The 25,105-nt window shown below is 47.4% G+C and overlaps 1 protein-coding gene across 8 annotated transcripts in view; it reads left to right on the top strand.

The window, feature by feature from the left end:
* Nucleotides 1-707: 707 nt before the first annotated feature.
* Nucleotides 708-25,105, top strand: part of LOC135904991 (uncharacterized) — a 50,852-nt gene continuing 26,454 nt past the window's right edge. For 4 of the 8 annotated variants that reach the window (XR_011515362.1, XR_010565282.2, XR_011515363.1 and 1 more), the window contains exons 1-5: nucleotides 708-1,150; nucleotides 19,161-19,255; nucleotides 20,513-20,796; nucleotides 23,114-23,250; nucleotides 23,587-23,781. Coding sequence is in view for 2 of the 8 variants with exons in the window: in XM_065435986.1 (XP_065292058.1) it covers nucleotides 902-1,150; nucleotides 19,161-19,255; nucleotides 20,513-20,796; nucleotides 23,114-23,250; nucleotides 23,587-23,781 (960 nt within the window). In the remaining 6 variants the exon portion in view is untranslated. The remainder of the gene's footprint in view (nucleotides 1,151-19,160; nucleotides 19,256-20,512; nucleotides 20,797-23,113; nucleotides 23,251-23,586; nucleotides 23,782-25,105) is intronic. The other 4 variants (XR_010565283.1, XR_010565285.1, XM_065435989.1 and 1 more) reach the window with 2 other exon arrangements.

Genomic DNA, 25,105 nt, shown 5'->3' with positions numbered 1-25,105 from the left:
CCTTCTACCGATTCCTATGAAAGAGAGACCAACCATAACTACGATATATTTCTGTAACACCGGTTCTGTAATACAGTAACGCGTACCCCGCCCCCGCAGGGTCTTCAAGGAAAATGAAATGAAAAGGCGAGCCACCCAGCTTGTGTCGCAGAAGCACCACCATCGTTCGCGGACGAGGCCAAGAGCGAGCGAATAATATGAACCTAAAGATGTTCACAAGAGTCACACGATTATTAAAAAGCAGTATATTTGATAGAACTCACACGAAAGATACAAAGACGCAAAAATATCAACAACCTTAAAGAACACGTTCTAAAATCCTGCATTACAACATTACAACTTTTTTCCCTCTTCGTCGCATTACCTGTCTTTAGTATTTACTCGCCAGCTGTCTCTTCCTTTCCTCTTAAGATTTATATAGCGAGGTCGAATGTAGGGCTTTGCTTTGGTTCCTGAATGGTATTCCATAGAATCTATCTGACATTGCTCTCAATGACATCATCATTGTTCTAAATCACGCGTTCCGACAAGAAATAAAGAAAAAAAAACACAAGTCGCTCAGTTTATTTCTGGTTTGTGTACAAAGTGTGCTCATCCGTTTTTGGAAAAATTAGTAGTGAAAATTCATTCCTGTATTCATCAGAAATTATGTACGTGAGGCTTAGCCATCAACCATAATGGGTATGGGTCTGAAGTTCAGAGGACAAGAAGAAGAACTGTGCTCCCGTGCGAAACAACGTAGCTATAGTGCCAGTATTTCCCAAGGATCTGCATCTATACGTACAGCCTTGCTCGAATCGTCTGTTGAATTCCCGCCATCGACATACGCCTTTCCAACATTGTATTCCCTAACTAGGGGCGCAGGAACCTCGCGGAAGCTCGCACACGTCCGTCAGACCTGATGTCCTCGACGTCGACGACCCTGTACCCTGACGCGTTCTTAGCGCACTTCTCGTACCCGTCAACCACGAGCAGCTGCGGGAAGGAAACGGCGGCTGCTGGAGGAAGATCGAGGGAGAGTGCGCCGCACCCAGGGCACCATCATGAGCCTCGGTCGTGGGACTGCCGCGAACCAACAGTACAGGGCCCACCCCTCATCACGTACTGCAATGCCGCCAGTGATACGGGACACAAGAACCCTGGAGTTCCGGTACGCGCACAACTTTTCGTACCGCCAGCGCGTCCACATACATGGATTTCGCGAAGGACAAACACTTTCCCTCGTACTCTCGAAGCTTCCTCCGCTCAACAGTCCATAGAAAAAAACTGTTGGCAGTGCCGCCTCCCGACAGAAGCGGTCATTACGTTATAGTGACGCAACGCAGCAATTCTTGAGAAGCGTTGCGTCTTTCATAGTCGAGAAGCGGCGCTGTGCTTAATTAGGTGTAGGGGCGGCAGATATTTTGAGTTGAGGCTCCTTTGTGAATACGGGGGTACGTCAACCTGTGCAACTTGTGCGGGATAACCGGAAATTACTATTTGCGCAACGCGACGGCCTAGCCGTTAGCGGCACTGATGACCGGAGTGCGAGAGCTTTAGGCTATCTTAGTTATGGCTAGGTTATGTTAGGTTAGCTATGTTTTGTGAGGTTAGTTATAGTTAGGTTATGTTAGTTTAGGCTAGAGTTCGTACGTGGGGCCTGCCAGTCAGCCACAACAAGGGCGTAAATCGCCCCAGTCACGTCAGACACGGCTCTGCAGGCCTGCGAGTACGCTTCTTAAACGTCTCCGTGTTCGTCTGAGTTGCGGTCGGCAAGTTTTTTTTTGCCACGTCGTGACTGAGTTTGGAATGCGCGGCAAACGCGCCTGTCGGTATTTGCGCCAAAGCTGGCATGGCCGTCGCGCTGTACAGGTAGTCATCTCCGGTTGACTCGCGCGCCGTCCTATAAGTACACACACTCGATAAGAAGAAGCGATAAACATATATCGCTATTCTGGGCCAGGATAATGTAAGATTCTATTCCGATTCGTTTCTTTATCGCGCTTCGCCGGTTGTCCGAAGAGCGCTTCGCCTACTTTATCAGTAGGATCGACCAATCATGAGCGGTTGTAGTGACAAGACCGATAAGAAAGCAATATAGGACGAAATGAATCGCGACATCGTACCTGCCCTTCTTCCTGACGCAATGTTAGACGGTGCTAGCTTTGATTTTATTTTTAACGTGTTTATTAGAAAAGAAAAAAAGAAGCCCCTGTTGACTTTAGCATTAGCGGTGGCGTTCGGAAACTTCTTAGGGGTGCGTTAATTGTTTTTGTTTTCGTGGGGGAGAATGCCAGTCTAAGGCAAAAGGCATTTTTGACTATCGAAACACACGGATGTCAAGGTAACACGTTTCAAGAAGAAACTGCAATTATTATTTTCTTGTTTGAATACTGCTCCAATGAAGCAGAGCTTTGAGTTAAACTTGCTGCATCTACGAGAAACAAAGAAGACAGAAATATCGTTGATTGTTTGGAGTATAGCTTTTTTGTGTTAAGCTCTGAGATGTGGTTTTAAATTTGGTAAAAATAAGAGAACAGATGAAAACATCGACTCTTCATGTTTCTGTCATCGTAATTCAGAAACGCCTCGACTATTGTAGTCGGCAAACGAGGGCTACATAGAAACCAGTCAAATGTAGCGCTTATCATATTTAACGTATACCTTCCCTGCACCCGAACTTTAGAGCCTTAGAATTTAGCCTGCTGAAATAAGTTACAACAGATATAATATTTGAATTTGAAACAAATACATTGTACTGAGAAGGTCACATGTACATTATATTAGGGTATTTGAAAGAGTCCGCTTACTTGTCGATCACACGAGCACACACGTCATCAAAGAAAATACTACGACTTATGCATCATAGGATGTACTCGCAATAGAAAATAAATGTAAGGGAAATAACCACGTTGTGAGATATTCAGGGCAAATATCCACTAATAGTTGTAATTCAAGCTTCCTCTAATAATTATACGACCTGAAGCATTTGTGCACTACTGTCCATGGGCTAATTGCACTTGGCAAAAGTAGTTTTTTTCTTGTGTTTCTCTCCTTCCACATTCCTGGCTTTCTTGGCGCTTTTAGGGCATCTGCCTTGGAAAACAGAATACTGACCAACGCATGCTTTCGAAAGTATCTCAAACGACCCCAGGGCACCAGCTCGAACCATGTTGTCGCAGTTGAACACCTTAAGGGGACACCAAAGATAAAATATATTCTAGGTCGATTTCTAAATTACCTATCTACAATACCAAAAACTAACCCTTCGCGTCGGAGGAGGCATGGCGAGCAAGAAAAGATGCACAAACGAGAGTGTTGTTGGCGCCATCTTGAAGTTTACGCATCAGGTTACTCTAACGTCATGGATTCTGACTGCGTCTGGTCGCCGTCTGGTCGCCGTGACTGGGCCCGGTGTCTTGTCAAGCTTCAAATTGGTACTTTCAAACCGACACAGGTGGAACCTAGCGTACTGCAGAAATTTTTACTGAGCGACATGTACAGATAAAAGAGAAAACAGCGCTTTGAAATCCGTGATGTCACACTGACATATTGGCAGCAACGATAAGGCGCGAAGTTCAGTAAAGGATACTTTGACCTCGATTTTCTCTTCTGATAATGAACGTATCATCATTAAATGAACGAAATAAAGTTTTGACAGGATACTTTATGGCACTATTTTTTTTATAGCGAAGGTGTACACCTCTACGTCCCAACGCATATGACGTGTTCGTGGGCAAAAAACTGAACCAATCAGCGGGAGGTGCGCGCCAAGTGACCCGCTGGGTTCCTTACAGCACCACCAGATGGCGCTCGCCTAGCGCCTCAATTCAAGCGGAAAGTTAGAGAAGCTGAATTAATCTCATGGGTGGCGGCAATGGAAAAGAAACCTGCCTTGAGTAACTACTTTAGAGGAAAAAACGAAATCAGGAAAGAAACCATTTATGATAACTCAAAGGGAAGCTCATTACTTTTCGAAGCGAGATCAGGATGCCTTAGAACACGCACCTATAAAGCGAGATATAAGAAGGAAGAAGAAGCATGTGCTTGCTGTGGTAAAGCTAGGGAAACTACGGAGCATGTTTTATTAGAATGTGAAGACGTCTACCCAGCGGTCGATGTAGGCACCACTGGCCTCCTTGAAGCCCTTGGGTTCAGAGGGAGCAGTGGTAAAGCAAACATGTCCGCAATAGACATTAGTAAGAGGCGACTGGAGGATTGGTGGAAGAAAAGTAGGGAAACGACAAAAGACGGAGACGTACAAAAGCACAGTTCGCAATAGGGGATAAGAAAATTTGGACGTGGTAGTTCATAGTGTTTTTTTGTTTTTTTCATTGTTTAACCCAGGTAGAATATTAGGCAGTATAGTAGCAAGAGCTTGGTGGCGCAACCCACCGCCCCGTTCCAAAGGGGACGCTCATAACATCCATCCATCCATCCATCCAATTCGGTTCGAATCGGTTTGGATTTTGTGGCGAATCGACGTGCTTTTCGGGGCTCCGTGGCGGCGACGAAATCATAAGTGTTTGTGCATGCTTTGAGCTTGCTTCTGTTTTTTATTTGCTGATTTTTCGCCTTTAAGTAGTAATTAGGTTGTTTTAATTTTATTTCCATTTTTGTCTCGTATTTCGGGTGCGCGGGTGGGCCTCGTGTACATTTGGTTTTGCAGGATGGTTAGAGCGACCTTGCGCGCCACGTGCTTCAACACGTGCAGCCGGATGGGAAGTTGAGTGTTTGTAGTCTTTAAATGGTAGCTTGGAAGTGGCAATACTAGTGGCTATTAGTGGTCTTACTGTGCGTGTTTTGGTAAGAAAGTGAGAGCGTGTCATACCTTCGGTCTCCGCGGCATTGATTGCTTTTGAAACAGTGGTGAGAGTTGCTTTGCGACATTTTGAGGATTTGGATCCTGTGCGTATCGGTTTTTGCTAAAAGGCACGTGCTCTGCATTGATATAGCATTATAGTAGTTGAATCAGTAGTAGCATTATTATAGCATTATACTATTTCCATAAAGCCACGCAATACATGGCGAGAAAGACGGCAAAGCAGGCAGTGCGCAGGGGGTCCCTCAAGGCAGATGAGGAGAGGGATGAGAATGGAGAAGGCATCGAATCAACCGGCCCACAATGTGATGTCGATACTAGGCTACCGAAAATGGAGTCTTTCCAGGAAGAGCTTCTCAAACAGGTGCAAGAGCTCAAAAATGAGCTAAACGGGGAGCGTGATGCACGGAAGGTAGTTGAAAAGAGACTTGAAGTACCCGCGGAAAAGCTGAACAGTGCCGCCATTGTGAACGAGAATGTGCGTGACAGCAAAGTACGTGGAATTCATGCAGCGTGATGAAGGGTTAGCTCGAAAGAGCGGTAAAAGGTAAAAGGAGGAACCCATGGGACAATGCCCATTGTTGAGTCCAAGTCACGCGGAAAAGCACAAAGGGAATCAGGGAGAGGTAGAAGGGAGTGAAAGAGTGATTATCGACGGTGACTCAAACCTGGCTGGGTGCTCATAAGCAATTGTGGAGAGAGTGAAAGGCGATAAAAGAGTGGCGGTAGGGACATTTCCAGGGCAGACACTGGGTTCTGTCATGGAGTGAGCAAAAGAAAAGCTAACGGAAAATGCCCACGTGCGCAACCTTGTCACAGTAGCAGCTGGGCTAAATGACGTCCTAAACAGGAAAGGGACTGGACTAGCCCAGCGCTTGGCGAATGGGGTGGACGACTTGCCTGAGCTATCCCCTCAGGTGCAGATCGTGGTGTGCACGGTGCCGGAGGTGCCTGTGCGTGACAGTCACGTACAAAAAGCCGTAGTGGCTGCTAATGAGGCAATATGGAAAATGAGCCGAGAGAAAGGCTTCGAGGCTGTCGAAGTAAACAGGGAAGTGAGAAGTTGTGGTGGTTTTAAACGAGACGAGATCCACTTGAATTACAGGTTAGCACGAGAAGTGGGCTGGTGACTTGGTGGTCGCTTGGTGACTTGGTGACTTGGTGGTGGTCGCTGACTTGGTGGTGACTTGGTGGTGACTTGGTGGGTGGTGACTTGGTGACTTGGTTGCTTTTTTAGGGGTCCCGCCGGCGCTCAGGAGGCCAGAGTAGATAGTAATGAAGAAGGTCCCCAGGGGAGCCTCAGAAGAGCATCGCCGTCGATAACAGAAAAAGGAGCAAAGCAAGAAAGAGAGCTCACCATGCAATAAGCTACATAAACGTGCAGGACGGCAGAAGAAAGGGAAAGTGGGCAGAGATTGAGGAGCAGTTAAATAGAGAACAAATTGGGGCGTATGCGGTCACAGAAACGCGCCTTAGAGAATCGGAAGAGCCGCCAGTTATCAGAATTATGGTTGGGAAGGGTGCAACAGAACTAAGTCGGAAAGAAAGGGAGGGGGAGTCGGAAGGCTTATCCATCAGGGATCCAAATAGAAAAGAGTAAACTCAAAATGTCAAGAGCATCTTTGGTTATCTGGTATAATGAGTGGGAAAGAACTTGGCTGGGCGTTACGTATTTGTGGACCAGAAATAATTGCACAGAGAAGAATAAAGGAATGCATAAGCGCTGATATTAAGGGCTTCGGGAATGGCGCTGAAATTGAATGCGCTGAATGCCCACATACAGGATCTAGATGGCAATACCGACAACAACGGGAAGTCAATGCTAGACCTTTATGAGCAACATAATCTCGTTATCATGAACACAGGGCCTAAGTGTGAAGAGCAAATCACGTGGGACGTGGGAAACCAGTAATCGACCATTGATTACTGTCTGATGACGGAATGAATTCATGATAAGTTGAGAGAAATGGTCATTGATGAGGAAGGGCATAGCAGCATAGAGAGTGACCATAAACGCATAATTTTGAAAATAGGATATGTAGTTGGGAAAGAGAGCAAGGAGTGGAAAATGGCCAGTCCAAATTTGAACACTGAACAAATAGCAATTATAGTCACTAGAGTCGAGGAAGAACTTGACAAATGTCCAAGTAAAGAGTAGGAATATGGTGAGCTTCTAAATGTAATAACGACAAAAATACGGAAAGAAAAACCAAATGTTCGCTGAAAAGGAAGAAAGAAACCGAAAAGCTGGTGGAACAGGGAGACACGAGAAGCCATCGCCGAATGACAGAAAGCATCTCGAGAGCACAGGCAGGCAGAGAAGGCGCAGTTGCCGCAGTATGATGTAACCAGTAAATAGGAAATATATCGGGAGAAAAATCTATGGTTCAAATACTGGTGCAAGCAAAATTAAAAGGTAAATGTGAACGTTGGTTGTCAGAAATACGTGATGAAAAGAATGCCGCACCTAGAATATTTTGGAACCACATAAACTTATTAGGCAGGCAGTCAGCAACAATACAACAACATATCCTGGACGAAGATGAAAACAGATTGGAAGGAGAAGCGGCAATTAATTACATCCGAAAAATAACAGCCGAATCTTTCGAAGGCAATGACGAGGTTGTATTTGAAGAAAAAAAGAGCATAAAAGAGACCCAAGTAGAAAAGGAGCTGGTGCTGACAAATTTAAACTGGAAGAAAACGGAAGAGAACATTCCTTAGCGCACAGCCACAGGGTTAGACGAGGTTCGCGTTAGGCTGATTATTTAACTAGAACCAAAAAGCAAGGAAGCTCTGGTGAAAGCAGTGGAAAAAAATGGCTGTGGCTTAGGTAAGGTTAAGCCCAGGATGCGAAGCATACTAGCCTTTATTTTAGTTGTTGAACCACTGTTTAGCCTGGTGAACTGCTGTTCATTGGCTATATTTGGTTCGGCTAGACGAACAACTCATGCATTACTGCTTCGCCTTCAAGAGTGGAACGCGACAGCGTTCCCGTCGACCCGCCAAGGGGTGTAAGACAATGGGCTACAGGGCAGCGACTACGCGCCCCGCATTGGACGCGGTGAGCGTCGAGCAAAGCAGCGTTCGGCGCGGCAACGAAATGTGCACCTGAGCAAGAGACGCACGCCTTAGAAACAGCTCGTTTCTAAGGCAACACCGCATTCACTAGAGGCGCTTTTGTACCGCTTTGAAGCATCGTACTCGTGGCTCAGTGGTAGCGTCTCCGTCCCACACTCCGGAGACCCTGGTTCGATTCCCACCCAGCCCGTCTTGCAAGAGTTGAGCCAAAGCCACTTCTCCTCTGTCGTGACGTCACGGTGTCACGTGGTTTCAAGGCGACACCGCCGCGCCTGAGGAGCTGGGTTGAGCTCTCGTAATATGCTTCGCATAAAAACTGTGAAAGACAGACGAATACCAGATAGTTGGCGACAAAGTAGGAGGAATTTAATTTATAAAGGTAAGGGGGAGAAAGATAGAATTCACTCTTATAGACCGTTGACAATTACATCGCTAATATACAGGGTTCCAATGCAGGCAATCAAGTTAAAGCTTCTAGCATGGGAAGAGAATAATGGCATTTTGGGAGAACTTCAAGATGGCTTCAGAATAGGTAGGCGTTTAGATGGCAACTTATTTGTTCTTACTCAGTGTATTGAAATATCAAAAGTGGAAAGCAGACAGTTATATGTGGCCTTTTTAGACATTACAGGAGCCTATGACAACTTAGACCGCAACATTTTGTGGGATATTCTGGAAGGGGAAGGCTTAGATCACGATTGTCTACAGCTTTTGAGAGAGATTTACCTCGAAAATACCGTTTACGTTGAATGGGAAGGGATGGGGAGCGAGGAGAAAGTTCGTATCAACAAGCGACTGAGGCAGGGGTGCCCTTTTTCCCCGCTGCTGCTTATGATGTACATAATGAGTATGGAGAGGGCGCTAGATAGCAGTAATATCGGGTTTAATCTCTCATACAAGCAAGCGGGTACAGCAATAAAGCAGCAGCTCCCAGGTTTATTTTATGCGGACGACATTGTGTTGCTAGCTAACAAGCAAAGTGATTTGAAATGTCTGGCTAATATCTGTGGACAGGAAGGCAACAACTTAGGTTTGAAATTTAGTGTTAGAAAATCAGGTGTTATGGTATTCAACGAAAACAGTGAACAGACAGTGGAGATACAGGGCCAGAAAATACCTCGGGCAACAGAATATATATACCTTGGTATATGGATAAACGAAGGCAATAGATATATGGAAACACAGGAAAAAACAATAACAGTTAAGGGGAAGAGAAGTGCAGCCATAATGAAGCACAGAGCGCTATGGGGAAACAATAGGTACGAAGTCTTCCGAGGTATGTGGAAAGGAGTAATGGTTCCAGGACTTACTTTGGAAATGCGGTTGTTTGCTTTAAATCAGAGTTACAAATAGGACTCGATGGGAACTAAAGGTCAGTGGGTCGCCTCGCATTGGGCGCTCACGGGAAGACTACAAATGGAGCTGTGCAGGGTGATATGGGCTGGAGTAGTTTTGAAGTGAGGGAAGCTCGCAGTAAAATTCGGTATGGAGAACGTCTGAGGAATATGGAAGTAAATGGGCTGGGAGAGTGTTCAGGTATCTGTACAGGAAAAACATTGATTCACAGTGGAGGAAAAGAACTAGGAAGCTTACCAGCAAGTATGGGGCCTGTAGGGTGGGCAACGCAGCAACAAATGAGGTCAAGTGGAAAATCAGAGGCTGAAATAATGTCATGGGTGGCGGCAATGGAAAAGAAACCTGCCATGAGTAACTACTTAAGAGGAAAAAACGAAATCAGGAAAGGAACAATTTATGATAACTCAAAGGGTAGCTCATTGTATCGTGGCGTCTAGGAAGCCAAACATGCTGGGCCGGAGCAGTGCGGGAAAGAACCCCGATTTATTGCACATGTGTACATATATAGGATTCAGAAAGGGGTGTGTCCTTTTATCAAGAACAGATAAGTTGTTTTCACAGCATGCACATGGTGCATGCGTTTTGACATACGATGAGCTTGCGCGGAACACGTGTGGCGCTCGGCGCCATAGATACGATACATCTTCCTTTGTTCGAAAAACAAAACAAGAAATGGCAAAAGAACATTAATGAAAATTGTCAGGCACTTTATTTCAAAGCATTTGCGCGAAGTTCTGGTCGTAGGCCAGACGTTGAGGCGGTCGACGTTGTCTGAGCGACCTAAGTGGGGCTGGTGTGGACGAGACACTTATTGGGGCACAGGGCTCAGAGGGAATAGACGGGGCTGTACATTCTGTGTAGCTAGGTGCCGACCCATTTCTTTGGCCCGAGTTTCCTTCGAAGTCATCGTCGTCGTCTTCCTTTACGCTGCGTCGGAAGGGCTCCCGGGTCAGTAGCAAGTGCTGCCGGTTGCGCCTCAACACCGTGCCGTCTTCTGTGACGACTGTATACGACCTCGCGTAACCAGCAGGCTTGAGAACCTTCGCTTTCGTGTCCCATGCCCCTTTCTTGATCCTGACCGTATCTCCAGGGCTCAGGCGTGCCATTGATCCCCTAGAGTGGTCTGTCTGAAGGCGCCGGATCACCTCGTGACTGGGGTTGCCTTGAACGTCGGGTATGTTGTGCGGAGACTTCGTCCCATCAGCAGCTCAGCGGGTGATGCAGCACACTCGGGATTAGTGGTCCTGAAAGCGAGCAGTTCCAACCAAAAATTTTGTTTCGCTTCAGTCGTTTTCTTGAGGATACGCTTAGTTATCTGAACGCCTTTTTCTGCCAACCCATTAGAACGTGGGTATGCCGGGCTAGACGTGACATGCCTAAAGTCGTACAATTGTGAGAACAACGCGAATTCGCGACATGAAAATTGAGGGCCAATGTGAGAACAAACTTCTATGGGAATGCCATGTCTAGCAAAGATCGAGCTTGTTGCGTCAATCACTGTTTTGGCCGTGGTGCCTTTGAGCAGTTACACTTCGGGAAAGTTGGACAGGGCGTCGTAAACGCACAGGCACGACCTTCCACCGTATTTACAAATATCAATGGCAACACGGTACCACGGTTGGTCCGGCACAGGGGGCATCAGTAGAGGCTCTTGAGGTTGGCTATATCCATATTTTTTGCAGATAGAACATGTCTGGAGGAACGATTTTATGTCCGAGTTCATTCCTGGACAAAAAGCTAACTGTCTTGCCCTGGTTTTGCTCTTGTTGGCTCCCAAGTGCCCTTGGTGAATTCTTTGCAGTGTCTCTCTTTGCATGCTAGCCGGAATAACTACTTTGCAGTCTTTGATCAACACTCCTTTCACGTGTGATAACTCGCTTTCGATAGTTTCCACAGCCCCTCCAAGCACTTTCCAGCTTCTAGATCTCGCAGCACGTTTCGTAGCTGTTCGTCACGCGCCGTTTCCGCAGCCAGCCACCTCCATGTGTGCTCACTAACAAGTGAGGAAACCGTACTCACGGCGTGCACCTCTACATCGTTGCTGTCGAGGTCGCAGGCCGTTGTCTTGGTTGTGGCACTGGACAGCATGTCAGCCAGGAGGAGCTGCTTACCTGGAACAAATTTTAATTGAACGTCATAATGCAGCAATTTCAGAAAAAATCTTTGCAACCTCAGAGGCATGTCACCAATCGCCTTCTGCGAGATAGCGATCAAAGCGCGGTGGTCTGTTTCAGCAGTAAATTGGCTAACATAGACAAAATGATTAAATCTTTCGCAGCCAAAGACCACGGCCATAGCTTCTTTCTCAATATTGAAACACAAAAGGACCCTTCTTAAACAAAGTAACAACAAAGAAACAAAGTCCAAGGTGACACAGCCCCAAAAAATAGAATCAGAAGTTCTGCTATGCGACATCCCCAAAATTTATTAGCGCTGGTGAAACGGCTTAAAGGGCCCCTGAAACGGTTCGGACAAATTTTGTAGACGCGTAGGGTACGGCTTAAGTAGAACATTCGCACCACAATTTAAGTGAATCGTTACGTAATAATGGAGGTACAAGCGATTAGAAGTTACCCTCCTCCCTAGCCATGCTTTTCCTCCTCAACTCGTTCGCCGAGCGAGCGGGGCTAAGCTCCGCCTTCACTGGTTCTGCGTCACGATGCGACGTCACATCGTCCACTTCCGGTTGTTTTGGAGCCCGCCCCCGCCCGCGCGAGATCTCTCCGCTAGCCGCTTCGCCGTCGACCCCAAGCGAGAGCTATCGAAGCAGCGTGCGTTGCGAGCATTCTATCGTAGCGCCGAACGTGTCTTGTATTCCGGTAACCACAGGCAAGCTGGTCATATCGACATGACTGGAGGCATAAACTCAAGCTGATGAAGGAACTTTAGCGTAGACGTACGTGAGCAGCCTGATCGGTCTGCACGGTCCATACACTTGTTGGTGCAGCGCTTAACCAGACAAACAAAGCGCTAATATTGCTCCAACCAAGTGTAAAACATTTTAAACATTTATAAAAACAATGTGTTGATGATTACACTCATGCGAAAAATATACATCAGCAGCAAAGAAGAATACACTTCGTTGCTGCTACTGCGTATGGTTGAGCTCTATGCCACCAGGTGGCTGCACCATGCAGACCATTCACATTTGCCCTTCAGCTCATCTTTACGGCACAGTCAAGCGGCCAAACTCTGTCCCCTTGCGCTTGCCCTAATACCGGACTCGCGAAACGCTATTGCGTTCGTAAATCTTCCTGTGTAAAGTGACGGCCACAAACGCGTAAATCCTGGTGCCGATCGGATAGCGGCAGTCCGATACGCAGCAGCCAGTTCGCTCGTACGCTGCCTTGAAGAGGGACACGATGTCGCAGCTTGACATATTGCCAGTCGCTAGGTTTGCAGTCAACAAAGTGGAATCATAGTGCTCGCGAAAAGACTGAGACCGACTCTGACCGCGGAGCTCTCGTCAAAATGGAGTACGTTGTAACACAAGCAGAGGACACTTGTGTGCCGGAACTGCTTTAGTGTACTGCAAAATTGTTCTTGTGCATTCTTTTTATGTTACTTTCTTTTCATAAAAGCAAATTAACTAACATTCCAACTATGACGAAGATCATTCGTTTACTATGAAGTGTGAAAAATTATCGATCACGAGCCATGGTCAGCCAATCGGATAGCTCGCCCCACTGACGTCGTATGGGTGATTTCGGTCATATGGGTAGGGGCGGCTTAAAATTCAGCCGAGCAGTGTGCTGCGATCGGCAGCGATGTGCATTTTTAAAACCTTATAATAAATTACACGCTTTACGCGGGGCACTTAGATGTGTCAATTAATGATCAGAAGAACCTACTCTAACGACTCGGTACGTTTGTAGAAAATCGTCAAAAGCGTTTCAGGGTCCCTTTAAGAGGCACAACATGAACTACTTCAGGTAGTGAGTGGCGCCGCTGTGAATGCAAAATGCCGTCTGGCACGACCTCATAGTCCAGTTCGCTAACACGTCGGGTGACTTTGTAGGGTCCGAAATAGCGTCGCAATAGTTTCTCACTGAGTCCTCGTCGACGTATTGGGGTCCAAACCCAAACACGGTCGACAGATTGGTACTGGCCGTAGCGTCGTCGGACGTTGTAGTGTCGGCTGTCGGTACGCTACTAGTTCTTGATCCGCAAGCAGGCGAGCTGTCAGGCTTCTTCGGCGCGCTGGAGATAGGTAGCGACGTCAAGATTTGTCTTCGTCGGTCACGTGCGGCAGCATGGCGTCGAGAGTCGTCGTCGGGTTACTGCTGTAAACCACCTTGAACGGCGCGATCTGTGTTGTTTCTTGCACCGCCGTGTTGTAAGCGAAGGTTACGCACGGCAGGACGGCATCCCACGTGTTGTGCTCGACGCCGACGTACACATTGCTAGCATGTCGGCAAGGGTCTTGTTCAGGCGCTCCGTGAAAACATTTGTCTGCGGGTGGTAGGCAGTTCTCCTCCTGTGGCTTGTCTGGCTGTATTGCAGAATCTCTGCTGTAAAAGCCGTTCCTCTGTCGGTGATGAGGACGTCTGGAGCACCATGTCGTAGCAGGATATTCTCGACTAAAAGTTTCGCCACTTCGGCTGCGCTGCCTTTCGGTAGAGCTTTAGTTTCAGCGAAGCGAGTGAGATGGTCCGTCGTCACGACGATCCACTTATTTCCGGAAGTTGATGTCGGAAACGGTCCCAGCAAGTCCATCCCGATCTGCTGAAAAGGTCGGTAAGGAGGCTTGATCGGCTGTAGTAATCCCGCTGGCCTTGTCGGTGGTGTCTTGCGTCGCGGAAAGTGTCTTGACGTAACGGGCGACATCGGCAGTTAGGCGCGGCCAGTAATACCTTTCTTGTATCCTCGATAGCGTCCACGTGAAACCGAGGTGCCCAGCGGGCGGATCGTCATTTAGGGCATGGAGTACTTCTGGACGCAGCGCTGACGGAACAACAAGAAGGTAGCTGGCGCGGACTGGCGAGAAGTTCTTCTACACAAGCAGGTTGTTTTGTTGCGTGAACGAAGATAATCCGCGCTTAAATGCCCTAGGGACAATGTCAGTGTCCCCTACCAAATACTCGACGAGGCCTTTTAGCTCCAGGTCTGTTCGTTGCTGTTTAGTGAAGTCCTCCACGCTTATTCCGATGAAGGCGTCGTCGTCCTCGTAGTCTTGCGGCGGGTGATCGATGGGGGCGCGTGATAGGCAGTCGGCGTCAGAGTGTTTTCGTCCGGACTTGTAGATTACTGTGACGTCGTATTCTTGCAGTCTGAGGCTCCACCGCGCCAGCCTTCTTGAAGGGTCCTTTAAGTTAGCTAGCCAACACAACGCGTGATGGTCGCTGACGACTTTTAATGGCCTGCCATATAGGTAAGGGCGAAATTTTGCTGTAGCCCAAATGATGGCGAGGCATTTCTTTTCAGACCTAGAATATTTGCCTTTCGCTTTTGACAGCGAACGGCTAGCGTAAGATATGACCCGTTCAAGTCCATCTTTCCTCTGGACTAGGACAGCACAGAGGCCTAGGCTACTGGACTCAGTGTGGATTTCGGTATCGGCGTCTTCGTCGGAGTGTGCAAGTACCGGCGGTGACTGCATGCATCGTTTGAGTTCTTAAAATGCATCGGCCTGCGGCGTTTCCCACTTGAACTCGACATCATATTTGGTTAGATGTGTTAGCGGCTTCGCGATGCATGAAAAGTCCTTGACAAAGCACATGTAGTAGGCACAGATGCCAAGGAATCTACGCACTGCCTTCTTGTCGATGGGCTGCGGGAACTTCGCGATGGCGGCTGTCTACTTCGGGTCGGGGCGGACTCCAGATTTGCTGATGACGTGGCATAGAAACAGAAGCTCATCTTCAGCGAAGCGGCACTTTTCCGGCTTCAGAGTAAGCCCTGATGACCTGATGGCCTCTAGTACTGTTGCAAGCCGCCTAAGGTGATCGTCGAAATTTCCGTCGAAGACGATGACATCCAAGTATACGAGACAGGTCTGCCACTTCAATCCTGCTAAAACCATGTCCATCACGTGCTGGAACGTTGCAGGCGCCGAGCACAGTCCGAATGGCATAACCTTGAACTCGTAAAGGCCGTCAGAGGGTGATGAAGGCGGTCTTTTCGCGATATCTTTCATCAGCTTCTATTTGCCAGTAGGCGGAATTGAGGTCCACCGACGAGAAGTATTTAGCGTTGCAGAGCCGATCCAATGTGTCGTCTATACCTGGGAGGGGGTATACGTCCTTCTTTGTGATATTGTTCAGACGACGATAATCGACGCAGAAAGGTAGGGTTCTGTCCTTTTTCTTCACCAAGTCAACAGGAGATGCCCACGGGCTTTTTGACGGTTGGATGATGTCGTCGCGCTGCATTTCATCTACTTGGTGCCTATAGCCTCACGTTCTCGCGTAGAAACTCGATAAGGGCTCTGGCGGAGTGGTCGTGCACACTCTTCGGTTATTGTGCGATGCTTTGCGACTGGCGTTTGTCGAATCCTTGATGACGTCGAGAAGCACTCTTTGTATCGTCGAAGTAAACTTCTGAGCTGTTGTTGCTTAATCATGGGGAGGGTTGGATTTATGTTGAAGTCTGGTTCGAGAACTACAGTCGTCGGGGTAGGTGCGGCAGAATCCGAGAGGACAAACGCATTGCTGGTTTCCAGAATTTCCTCTATCTGTGCGATCGTCGTGCCCTTGTTGATGTGCTTGAACTCCTGGTTGAAGTTTGTCAGCCACACTTTCATGTTTCCTCCGTGCAGTCGAGCGATTCCTCTTGCGACGCAAATTTCGTGATCGAGCAGTAGACGTTGATCGCCTTCGATCACGCCTTCTACGTCAGCAGGTGTTTCGGTGTCGACCGAAATAACAATGCTGGAGCGAGGCGGGATGCTCACTTGATCTTCGAACACACTCAAACCGCGGTGACTAGGAAGGCTCCCCGGCGGTATCGCTTAATCTTCCGACAGCGTTATTGACATCAGGTCGATGATTGCGCCGTGAAAGACAAAACTAGCTTTTATTGGGCGAACCTGTGCCCACAAAACAGGCTACACTTAAAGCACAGCGGGAGCGGCGAACACAGTCGGCGATTGTCGAAAATCTGATGAGTGGGTCAAGCGCATCGGCTTTTATAAATCAGTCGTCGAATGTTCCAGAGTAATCGCTGGGACCCGCCTGCCCTCCACAAAGTTCTACGCCATTCGTGTCGTGCATACATGCAATCAGATTACACAACCTTCGGCGACGACAGACAGCGGATAGAAGCATCGATAACTTTCTAGACACTTCCGATACATTTACACGCGTCCTGCGCTGAGCGATAACCTTTCGTGGACGGTAAAAGCGCTCACACGTAAACGATAAACGAGTTCACGTGTCGATATCAGTTAAAATTTGCATGATATATGCTAAGCACTCGTGCATTGGATCCTGCGCCCAATGTGCTTGCTTATGCGCCAAATCGGCTTTTTTGCCTGCGCCAAGACCTGCGCCGAAAGTTGAAATGGCTGTTCGACCACTGTTATGGTGTTGGATTACTAAGCACGATGTCGTGGGACTGAATCCCGACCGTGGCGGCGGCATTTCGAAGGGGGCGAAATGGGAAAACACCCGGGTGCTCAGATTTAGGGGCACGTCAAAGAACCCGAGGTAGTCCAAATTTCCTGAGTCCCCCGCTACGGCGTGCCTCATAATCTGATCGTTGTTTTGCCCGTAAAATCTCATAATTTAATTTTTGCCACATACCTCGCCAACGCTGTCGTTACATGTCCTTGTCGCATGCAGATTTTCCAGATACCTTTCAGCATATGTTTCAGCACGTTGTAGAAACGGAATGGAAATCGTACCGGTACCCATTACTTCACCACTAAACCCAGTTCATACGAATCATTGTGTCATTGAGTAACTGAAGGGATTCATGGGCAAGCAAAACTAAACCGCTCTAAAAAATACTTTCCGTTTCGTTTTTTGAAGGATGAGAAGTTACACAAAAACCTAGAAAGTTTTACTTTCAGATGCTCCTCGCGATGGCACGTTCAGATTGCCACAGCTCACGCGCTATTCATTTGCTTTTCCAGGACGAAATTTGGTTGCGTGGAACCGCTCGTGAGCAGTTATTTAATCTTTTCTTGTACAAACTATCCTAGCTACGCAACGCAATCATCCGTCTTTGAATAAAACCCCACAGGCTGATGCAGAGCGCTAAGCAAATTAAGGAGCATGCAAATCACGAGAAGAAACAAATACCCGCCAACTAAGGTCCACCAAATACCTTGCCGTATTTAGGCGACGCATGAAGGATCTCCTTAGCAAAGATTATTATGGTGCTTTGTTTCTGGAAATGTTTGTCTTTTTTTATTTGACAGTGTAAGGACGAATAAGTCAACTTGAGCATGTAATTATTGGAAATAACCACGACGCTCTGGATTTGGGAAAACTACGTTGGGGAGCTAATATATAAAGCAGAGGCTTTGGGAGTGCTTAAAAAGATTCTAAACAGAAAAACAAAACAAAAAACAATCGATGCTCAATTTGTAAGTGATCCTTCTGGAATAAAAATAAACACTTTTACCTGAGAAGAGAAGAAGGACAAGCGAAAAAAAGACAAATGGCGACGTTGCCTTAAAGTTCTTATTTTATCCATCTGTGACGTCATGAATTTTGACGGATCTGCTCCGGTCAAGTTCAGCGTTTATCGGCAAAGATAGACTTCATTGTATTGTAAAATACGCAAACACTGAACTTTGCAAGTTTGGAAAAGATTTATTTCGCCACAACGGGCAAAACACGAAAAAATACATTACAATCGATGACGTCCCAATTACGTGGGTATCATAGTGTTTCGGCGCGAAATTCATAAAAACGTAAATGTACCCTTAATTTTTCTCTTTTAGTGTTCAACCTATTAAAGGGAAATATGCACTGTTTTGAAAGAATGCTTTATCAGTTTAAACTTTGCCATTATTTTCTTTCAGTGTCCCCTTAAGCCGTATGGCTGTGTCTGAGCGGCAAGAAAAGGGGACGAATTTGAGTTTTTGTTTGGTACAACCGCCTGAAGCCAACAGACAACGAAACCAGTGAAAGCACAGGCGAAATATTGTTTTCGTTTCTAATACAACGTAAGTGTAGAAAGGAAAAGCGAAGTGAAAGTGGTAGAAGTGATTACTTGCCACCGGTGAAGAGCGGAACCCCACCGGTGGCAACTGCGTGTTGCCACGTCTTGCACTGGCGCGTATGTTGATTCCTTCATCTCCCTGATTAGCCATGAATGGAACCACATTCCTCCTTTTATTGCTGTAATCAATAATGTCGCCGCCTTCATAAGTGCTGTTGTTGGTATTTTGTAACTTCACTCCTTTCTGTAATGCATTCGGACCCGAAAGTCCCAAAATAAGTAAGTAAAAAAATAATTTAATAAACAAATACTAGTCCACATACAAGTGTTTGTTAGCCGTTGCTTTCTCCTAAGTTCACGAACTACTCCACGCCTGCAGATGAAGGGTGCTCCACATCCGTGGCCACAGGATTGAGTGTTGGCGCTGGCTGGCACTGCCAAATACACATACCTATTTCACGTACACATATACGCAATAAAGTGGGTGGAGAAAACGCTCCGCGAGGCAGCTCAAGTGGCAGAGCATAGCACACGTATTGCGAAAGATGTGGATTTCGCTCCCACCTACGGGAAGGTGTTTTATTGGCCACTATCCTTTCTTTTACCTTACAATTTTAAGACTTCAAATAAAAACAACCAATTTCTTCGTGTTTGTTACGCTGGCTTCATGCGTCTGCGCATTCTCGGTGCAATGTTAGACGCTGCCAAACTTCATGTGGCCAGAGTGTTAATTGTAAAGAAGATTGTCTTGAGTGAGCTTCTGCCAACACGAGTCTAGGAGTGGATATGACTTGCTTCGGCCTACGTGCAGGTGTGCCCACCAGTGTTCCAGGAAGCACAGTCACCACCTCCAACTGAGCAGCCGTTGCCGAAGCGACACAGTCCGCCACCAGCACCGTCTGAATGGTATAAGCAATATTCCTTACGTTGAGTTCGAATGTAGTTGTGGACTTCTGTTGCCATTAGGGCTCCAGAATACTGGCAGCAAAAACAAACAAACGTACCACGAGCACCAGCAAGTATGCACCCTTTCCGTGCGCTGTCGACCGGGGACCGCCCAGCTCGTCCAGGAGTGCGGTGGTTAACTTATTGTCGAATATATGCTAGGACGATGTCCAATATCAACCCTTCCACAACATGCAGTTCATTCAGCTCCTCCACGCCCCTGACTGAGTTGCTGACCCAAGCCCAGTGGCCATGGTGTTGCACTGCTAAGCTCTACCTGGCGCGTTAGTTCCCGGCCGCGGCGGCAGCATTTCGAAGGGGCCGAAAATGCTTGCGCGCTTAAGATGGACGTTAAAGGAATCCTGGCACTGAACGTTCATCCGCCCTACCCCGCCTACAGCCCCCCCCTCCTTCTTTTCTTATGGCGTGCGCCTGACATTTATAAGGCGATTTCAGGATGGAAATATTTTTAAAATTGATCAGAGTGGCACTTAGTAACGGCAGTGAGGCCGTGAAACAAGGTTTTCGACTTCGTTCTTATTTGTTATTCTTAGAGTATTACTATACAATTCTTATAGTATGTTGTCTCTCAGTGGCAGTCAGCACTTGTTCTATGGTATCTGAGTCTCTGTGTATTCTTGTATCAGTCGCGCTGTTTCAGCATATCTCCAACTAACTCAGGCTGCCTCATTTTGGTACTCGCCAACGGATAATCTCAGCCGTAGACGTCTAGGATCTTTAGAGAAGTGGGAAATGATTGGGAAAAATGTGTTCATCCTGGAATGGACATAAAATGGTCTGCTGATACTGGTAATGACTTAATTAATTTATGGCGTTACTGTAAGCCTCAATCAGACCAAAAGGGCTTACCGTGCTACATACAGTGGTCCATACGGGAATAAACAACACATGTGGCAAATCACAGAAGAAAAGGCCATTATAATTAAGGAAAACTTCGCAATGACAGTTAACACTTAAATACTTTTGTTCGGTGTAGCAGCACCAGCACTTCTGCAATTCAAGATTGCAGTATACAGACAATAGAGAATAAGTGACTGATAGTTGCGTTCTGAACAAAAGTGCAGATATTATACAGAGGGTACAGTACAAGTGACCGATAGTCGCGTTCCGTTGCGGCATCTGTCGTTTCGAATTTAGGACCACTCTCCTATCCGTTAATGCGGGCGCTAACCATCGTCCCGAATGTCCCGCACGCAGCAGCCGACGGTGGTACTTCCCCTCGACGGCCGCCGCCATCGTGATGACCGCGTGCCTGCTCGTGGCGCTCACCTACGCCATCAGGACGGAGGACAAGGCTGTCGACGCGGAGGTGGCGCCACTAGTCAACTCCAGCGCTCTAGACGGCGGCGATGACTGCCCGTGCCGCCTCGCCACTTCGACGCTAGGCGGCCACACGGTGCCCAGCGGCCGGTCGAGGAACAACGTTGTCGAGGTTACCACGCGGGACCCGGTGACCGTACGGCACAAGCGGCGTGTTGGCAGTGAGTTCGTAACATTTGTAGCCAGTTTCGCTGTACTATGCTGTTTAAGGATGTAACAGGGCAATCGAACACGCTTGTCTCCACTTTCTTGCCTAAGAAGCTTATGTTGCTGTATTACAGATGCAATGCACTACTGACAAGACAGTAACGTAGTATGTGCCATGGTCATGGGTGAGGAAAAGGGAAACCGAGGGACCCAACAGTAATCACAATGAGGCCAAGCCAGCAGACGATAAAACCAAGAAAAGCGCTAGGGGAATTATTATTTTTTTATATGTAACACTGATAACGTAAGCGGTGATGACAGCGAGTAAAAAATATACTTTCTACCGGTGGGAGCCAAGCTCACATCCTACTGGTTACGCGGGCAACGCTCTACCAATTGAGCTATATGGCAGTGACTGTTGTCATGCCTACATTCTTGGTTATTCATGCATGTGTACAAACCTGACACTGAGAGATTTAGCCCAAGCCACGTGGCCATGGCAGCAGATGTAGCACATCATTTACGGCAGACGTCACGTATGAGGTAAACTTTCGGAGAACGCAAATGGCCAACCTGCGAAAAAGCCGAACAGCGTCGTAGGCCAACGTCAATTAAAGAAAAAAATATCTGTGCTAGAAAAACACGCTGTGCTTCTCTACGCTTCTTTCTTGGTTTTAGGTGGATGTTGCAGTTGAGAAAGAATAATAAGCCCACCCATTAAGCAAAGTTTCAAGCAAGTACGTTGCGTGATGTTGATTTCAGTTTCATCGAGCAAGTTGAGGCTTCGCCTCAGCGTTTCCTTTTTACAAATTCAGTTTCACAAATTTACGTGCAAAAGAAAAAAAAATACACAGCAGTGTGCATCGTGTTTGATTGGTCAAGCGCAGCCTACATTCCACGTGATCCACACCTCTCGCCCAACCGCTCTTATACCTTTCTTGAATCCATGACGCAACGCCATAGGTATGGCCGATGTACGACAAACTCTTTGCGACGAAAATATTATCTTGATTTGTGTGCTACTTTTTAACACACAAAGCTAACTAAAGACGAAGGCGATGCACAGATATATATGTTCTTCGCCTCTCGCGCGTAAGGTTAGCGCCTATTTCAAAGCAGTGTTCTTGAAGAAAACGTAATTGTAAGGAGCTTCAGTACTCGCTATTCGGCGTCCCCTTTGAAAGGTTCCCTTTGGGCACTGAGCATGACGTCGGAGTTGTGACTTCATCTGGGTTACGAAGAACATAACGCACAAAGAAATAAGGGCCCCGGTGAAAGCCGTTGAAGGCACTTTTGTTTACTTTATATTTTCAGTGTGCAAACTAAATTTGCTGTTCAAGCTCTGACACATTTAAACGTCACGAGTTGAGAACTGGTTGCCCAGCCGAGAATTTACCGTGCTTGCGGACCTCTGCCAAAAATGAATGCTTAATCTTTCTTGAAGCCATATGAATTCTTTTTATGCTTGCAGCCACCTAAACTAATAAAACCGCGAAAAGTTACACATTTATGTTTATGAGATTTTATTAGCATCAACTACATTCCCTTTGCATTTCTCATCTCAGCTTGAAAGCCTCGAAACATGTCTACAAAGCAATTGTCTTGGTCAGGGTAAGTGCGTCTGTCAAGAAAAGACCCTTTGCAGAAGCATTTAACACTGGCTGAGACATCATTAGCTCCGCTGCTGTTGATTATTTTGTTCTGGGACTTGAAATCCCCGCAGCAAGGCAAAACAAAAAAGGTACATTCGAATAATAAGAATTATCTGGGATTATATTTAATTGGCCTTCGTGCTCGGGGTTATAGTGACTTGTGAATGGCGAACGCTTGAGCGTGTACCACGTGATTCGTATGTACATTTCGGTTGTTCTTTTTTTCTGTAACCACGCATTTAGCTGGGAGCACAATGAAGTGTCGTGCTCCTTCTTGGTATGTATGTTCCTGAGCTGCTTCTCTGTGATGCGAGCAGGATACATTTTAAGCATTACCATGAAATTACAATTGTCGCTTACGATGGTGGCACCACAAATGCTTTCCGTTAGAATTATGAACTGTTTAAGCGTCTATCGGTTGGCAGTGCAACGTTGATAACTCTTGCGAGTTCCACAGAGTTTCTAAATTTCGAAGGTATAATCGACTTGGCAACAAGTGAAACGTCCCCGTGTGACACAGTTTGATAATCACTGCCTGCTTCAGTATTGAGGGTTTGTGAAAAATGAAGTTCTGCAGTGAACCCCGTTAGCTACCCAACGTCGCTCACAGTCAGGCTTGCCGTGGCTCCTAATCAAGACTAGCCTTACATGCAAGAGTTCTACCTTGATTTTCTCCCAGGGAATGGTAAACCCTCCACGGCACATCCACCGGCACACGAGGTGGCATTACAGTCCACGACGTCGGGCAACATTGGTCGAATTGTGTCGGCCAATCCTGCTCTCTACGCCGTGGGTGACAGCTCGTCGAAGTCACTGGTATGAGGTGTGAAATAATTTCATGGTAGATAGGATGCTGAAATATGCCAATGCCCAGGCGGTTCGTAGTGCGAGAATTTTTGTAGCGAAAAGGCTTTTTGGTTACAGTATTGCATGGTATGGCGCGGCTTAAATGACTGCACTGTTACAGAGCAACACGTCTAACTTCTCGTCAAACCTTATAGTGCAACTCTTAACATGAATTTATTTTGTGTGACTTTCTGTGCTAAAGTTTATTATAATTTTTGCTTAGCGGAGGGTTATGCTTATATTCAGCGCTATGTTGACAGACAGACAGACAACGAACTTTATTTAGTCTTGAGGAGCTACTTTCAGGACCTCCTAACGGGAGGCCAGATTAGCCGCTGGCCGCGCCCACGTAAAGGACAGAACGCCGTGACGCTCCGCTCTTTCCTGGGCCCTCTGGATAGCCTGGGCTTGCTTTCGGAGTACCGTGCTTCTGATGGCCTCCTCCCACTCGGCTTCGCTGGAGAGGAAGTCGTTAGGCAACGCGGGACATCGCCAGAGCATGTGAGCCATTGAGCAAAAGGTTTCAGTGCAGTCAGGACAACTAGGGTCCACATCCGAGTAGATCCTACTGAGGAATCCCCGCGACGGGAAAGATCCCGTCTGCAGCATTCTAAGTGTAGCTGACTGACCTCTACTGAGCTTCGGGTGAGGCAGAGGATAAATTCTCCGACCAAGTTGGTAATGTTTAGTGATTTCATTAAATGTGAGGAGTGGATCGTTCTGCTGAGGCCCTTCCTGCCCCTCCGGAGCCTCCAGACCGTCGCGGCGCGTTAGTTCTCGCGCACGGTCGTGGGCAAGCTCGTTGAGGTTTGGGAATCCCTCGAAAACGTTCGTCCCCATGTGTGCGGGGAACCACGTGATATAATGAAAACCGGAGCAAGCCCTTTTCTCTAAAATGGAGGCCGCTTCTCGTGCGAGGTTACCCGACTCGAAAGCTCTGATTGCGTCTCTCGAGTCGGTGTAAATGTAGGTACGCTCTGGATCACACAAGGCCAGCGCAACCGCAATTTGCTCTGCTATACTCGCGGTGGCCGCTCTGACCGAGGCCGAGGACCGAAGCACCCCCCGCCCGTCTACAACCGACAGCGCGAACACTCTCCTGTTCCCGTACTGCGCCGCATCGACAAAGACCGCGGAGTCTCTGTCATCCCTAACTTTCTTCAATATGGCTCGTGCACGGGCTTTACGTCTACCCTCGTTATGCTGCGGATGTACGTTCCGCGGGAAGGGCCTCACCAGGTATGTCGCCCGCGTTTCTCGTGTCAATGTTATACGCCGGTCCTCCATTATCCTAGGAGCCATGCCAACCTCGTCGAGAATTCGCCTGCCAGCTTGGGTCGACGATAGCCTAACCACCTGGGCAGTGACCTGTGCCTCTATGATCTCGTCTATGCTATTGTGCATACCGAGTTGATCTAGCCTGTCGGAGCTCGTGGCAATAGGCAAGCCTAGCACTTTCTTGATGCTCTTGCGCATGAGTGTATTTAATTTGGTCTTTTCCGTTTTTGTCCACACTAGAGCTGACGCCACATAGTTAATATGGCTCATGAGGAACGCGTTGTACATCCGAAGGAGGTTGTCTTCACCTAACCCCTTCTTTCGGTTGGACACCCTAGAAATTAGCCGCAACATATTCTCTGTTTTAGCTGTAACGTGGGTAATAGTTCTGGCATTACAGCCCCTCGCGTCTATGAGCAGGCCTAGGATCTTAACTGAGTCGACCCTGGGAATTTTCTGCCCATTATTCGCGTATAATGCCACGGGTAGCTGGTTGAGGGGTGTCAGACCCCGAACCCCTTGCCTTGCGGGTCTGTAAAGCAACAGC

This window comes from Dermacentor albipictus, chromosome 6, assembly GCF_038994185.2.
Source record: "Dermacentor albipictus isolate Rhodes 1998 colony chromosome 6, USDA_Dalb.pri_finalv2, whole genome shotgun sequence".
NCBI lineage: Eukaryota > Metazoa > Arthropoda > Arachnida > Ixodida > Ixodidae > Dermacentor > Dermacentor albipictus.
This window is presented reverse-complemented; position numbering and strand designations above follow the sequence as displayed.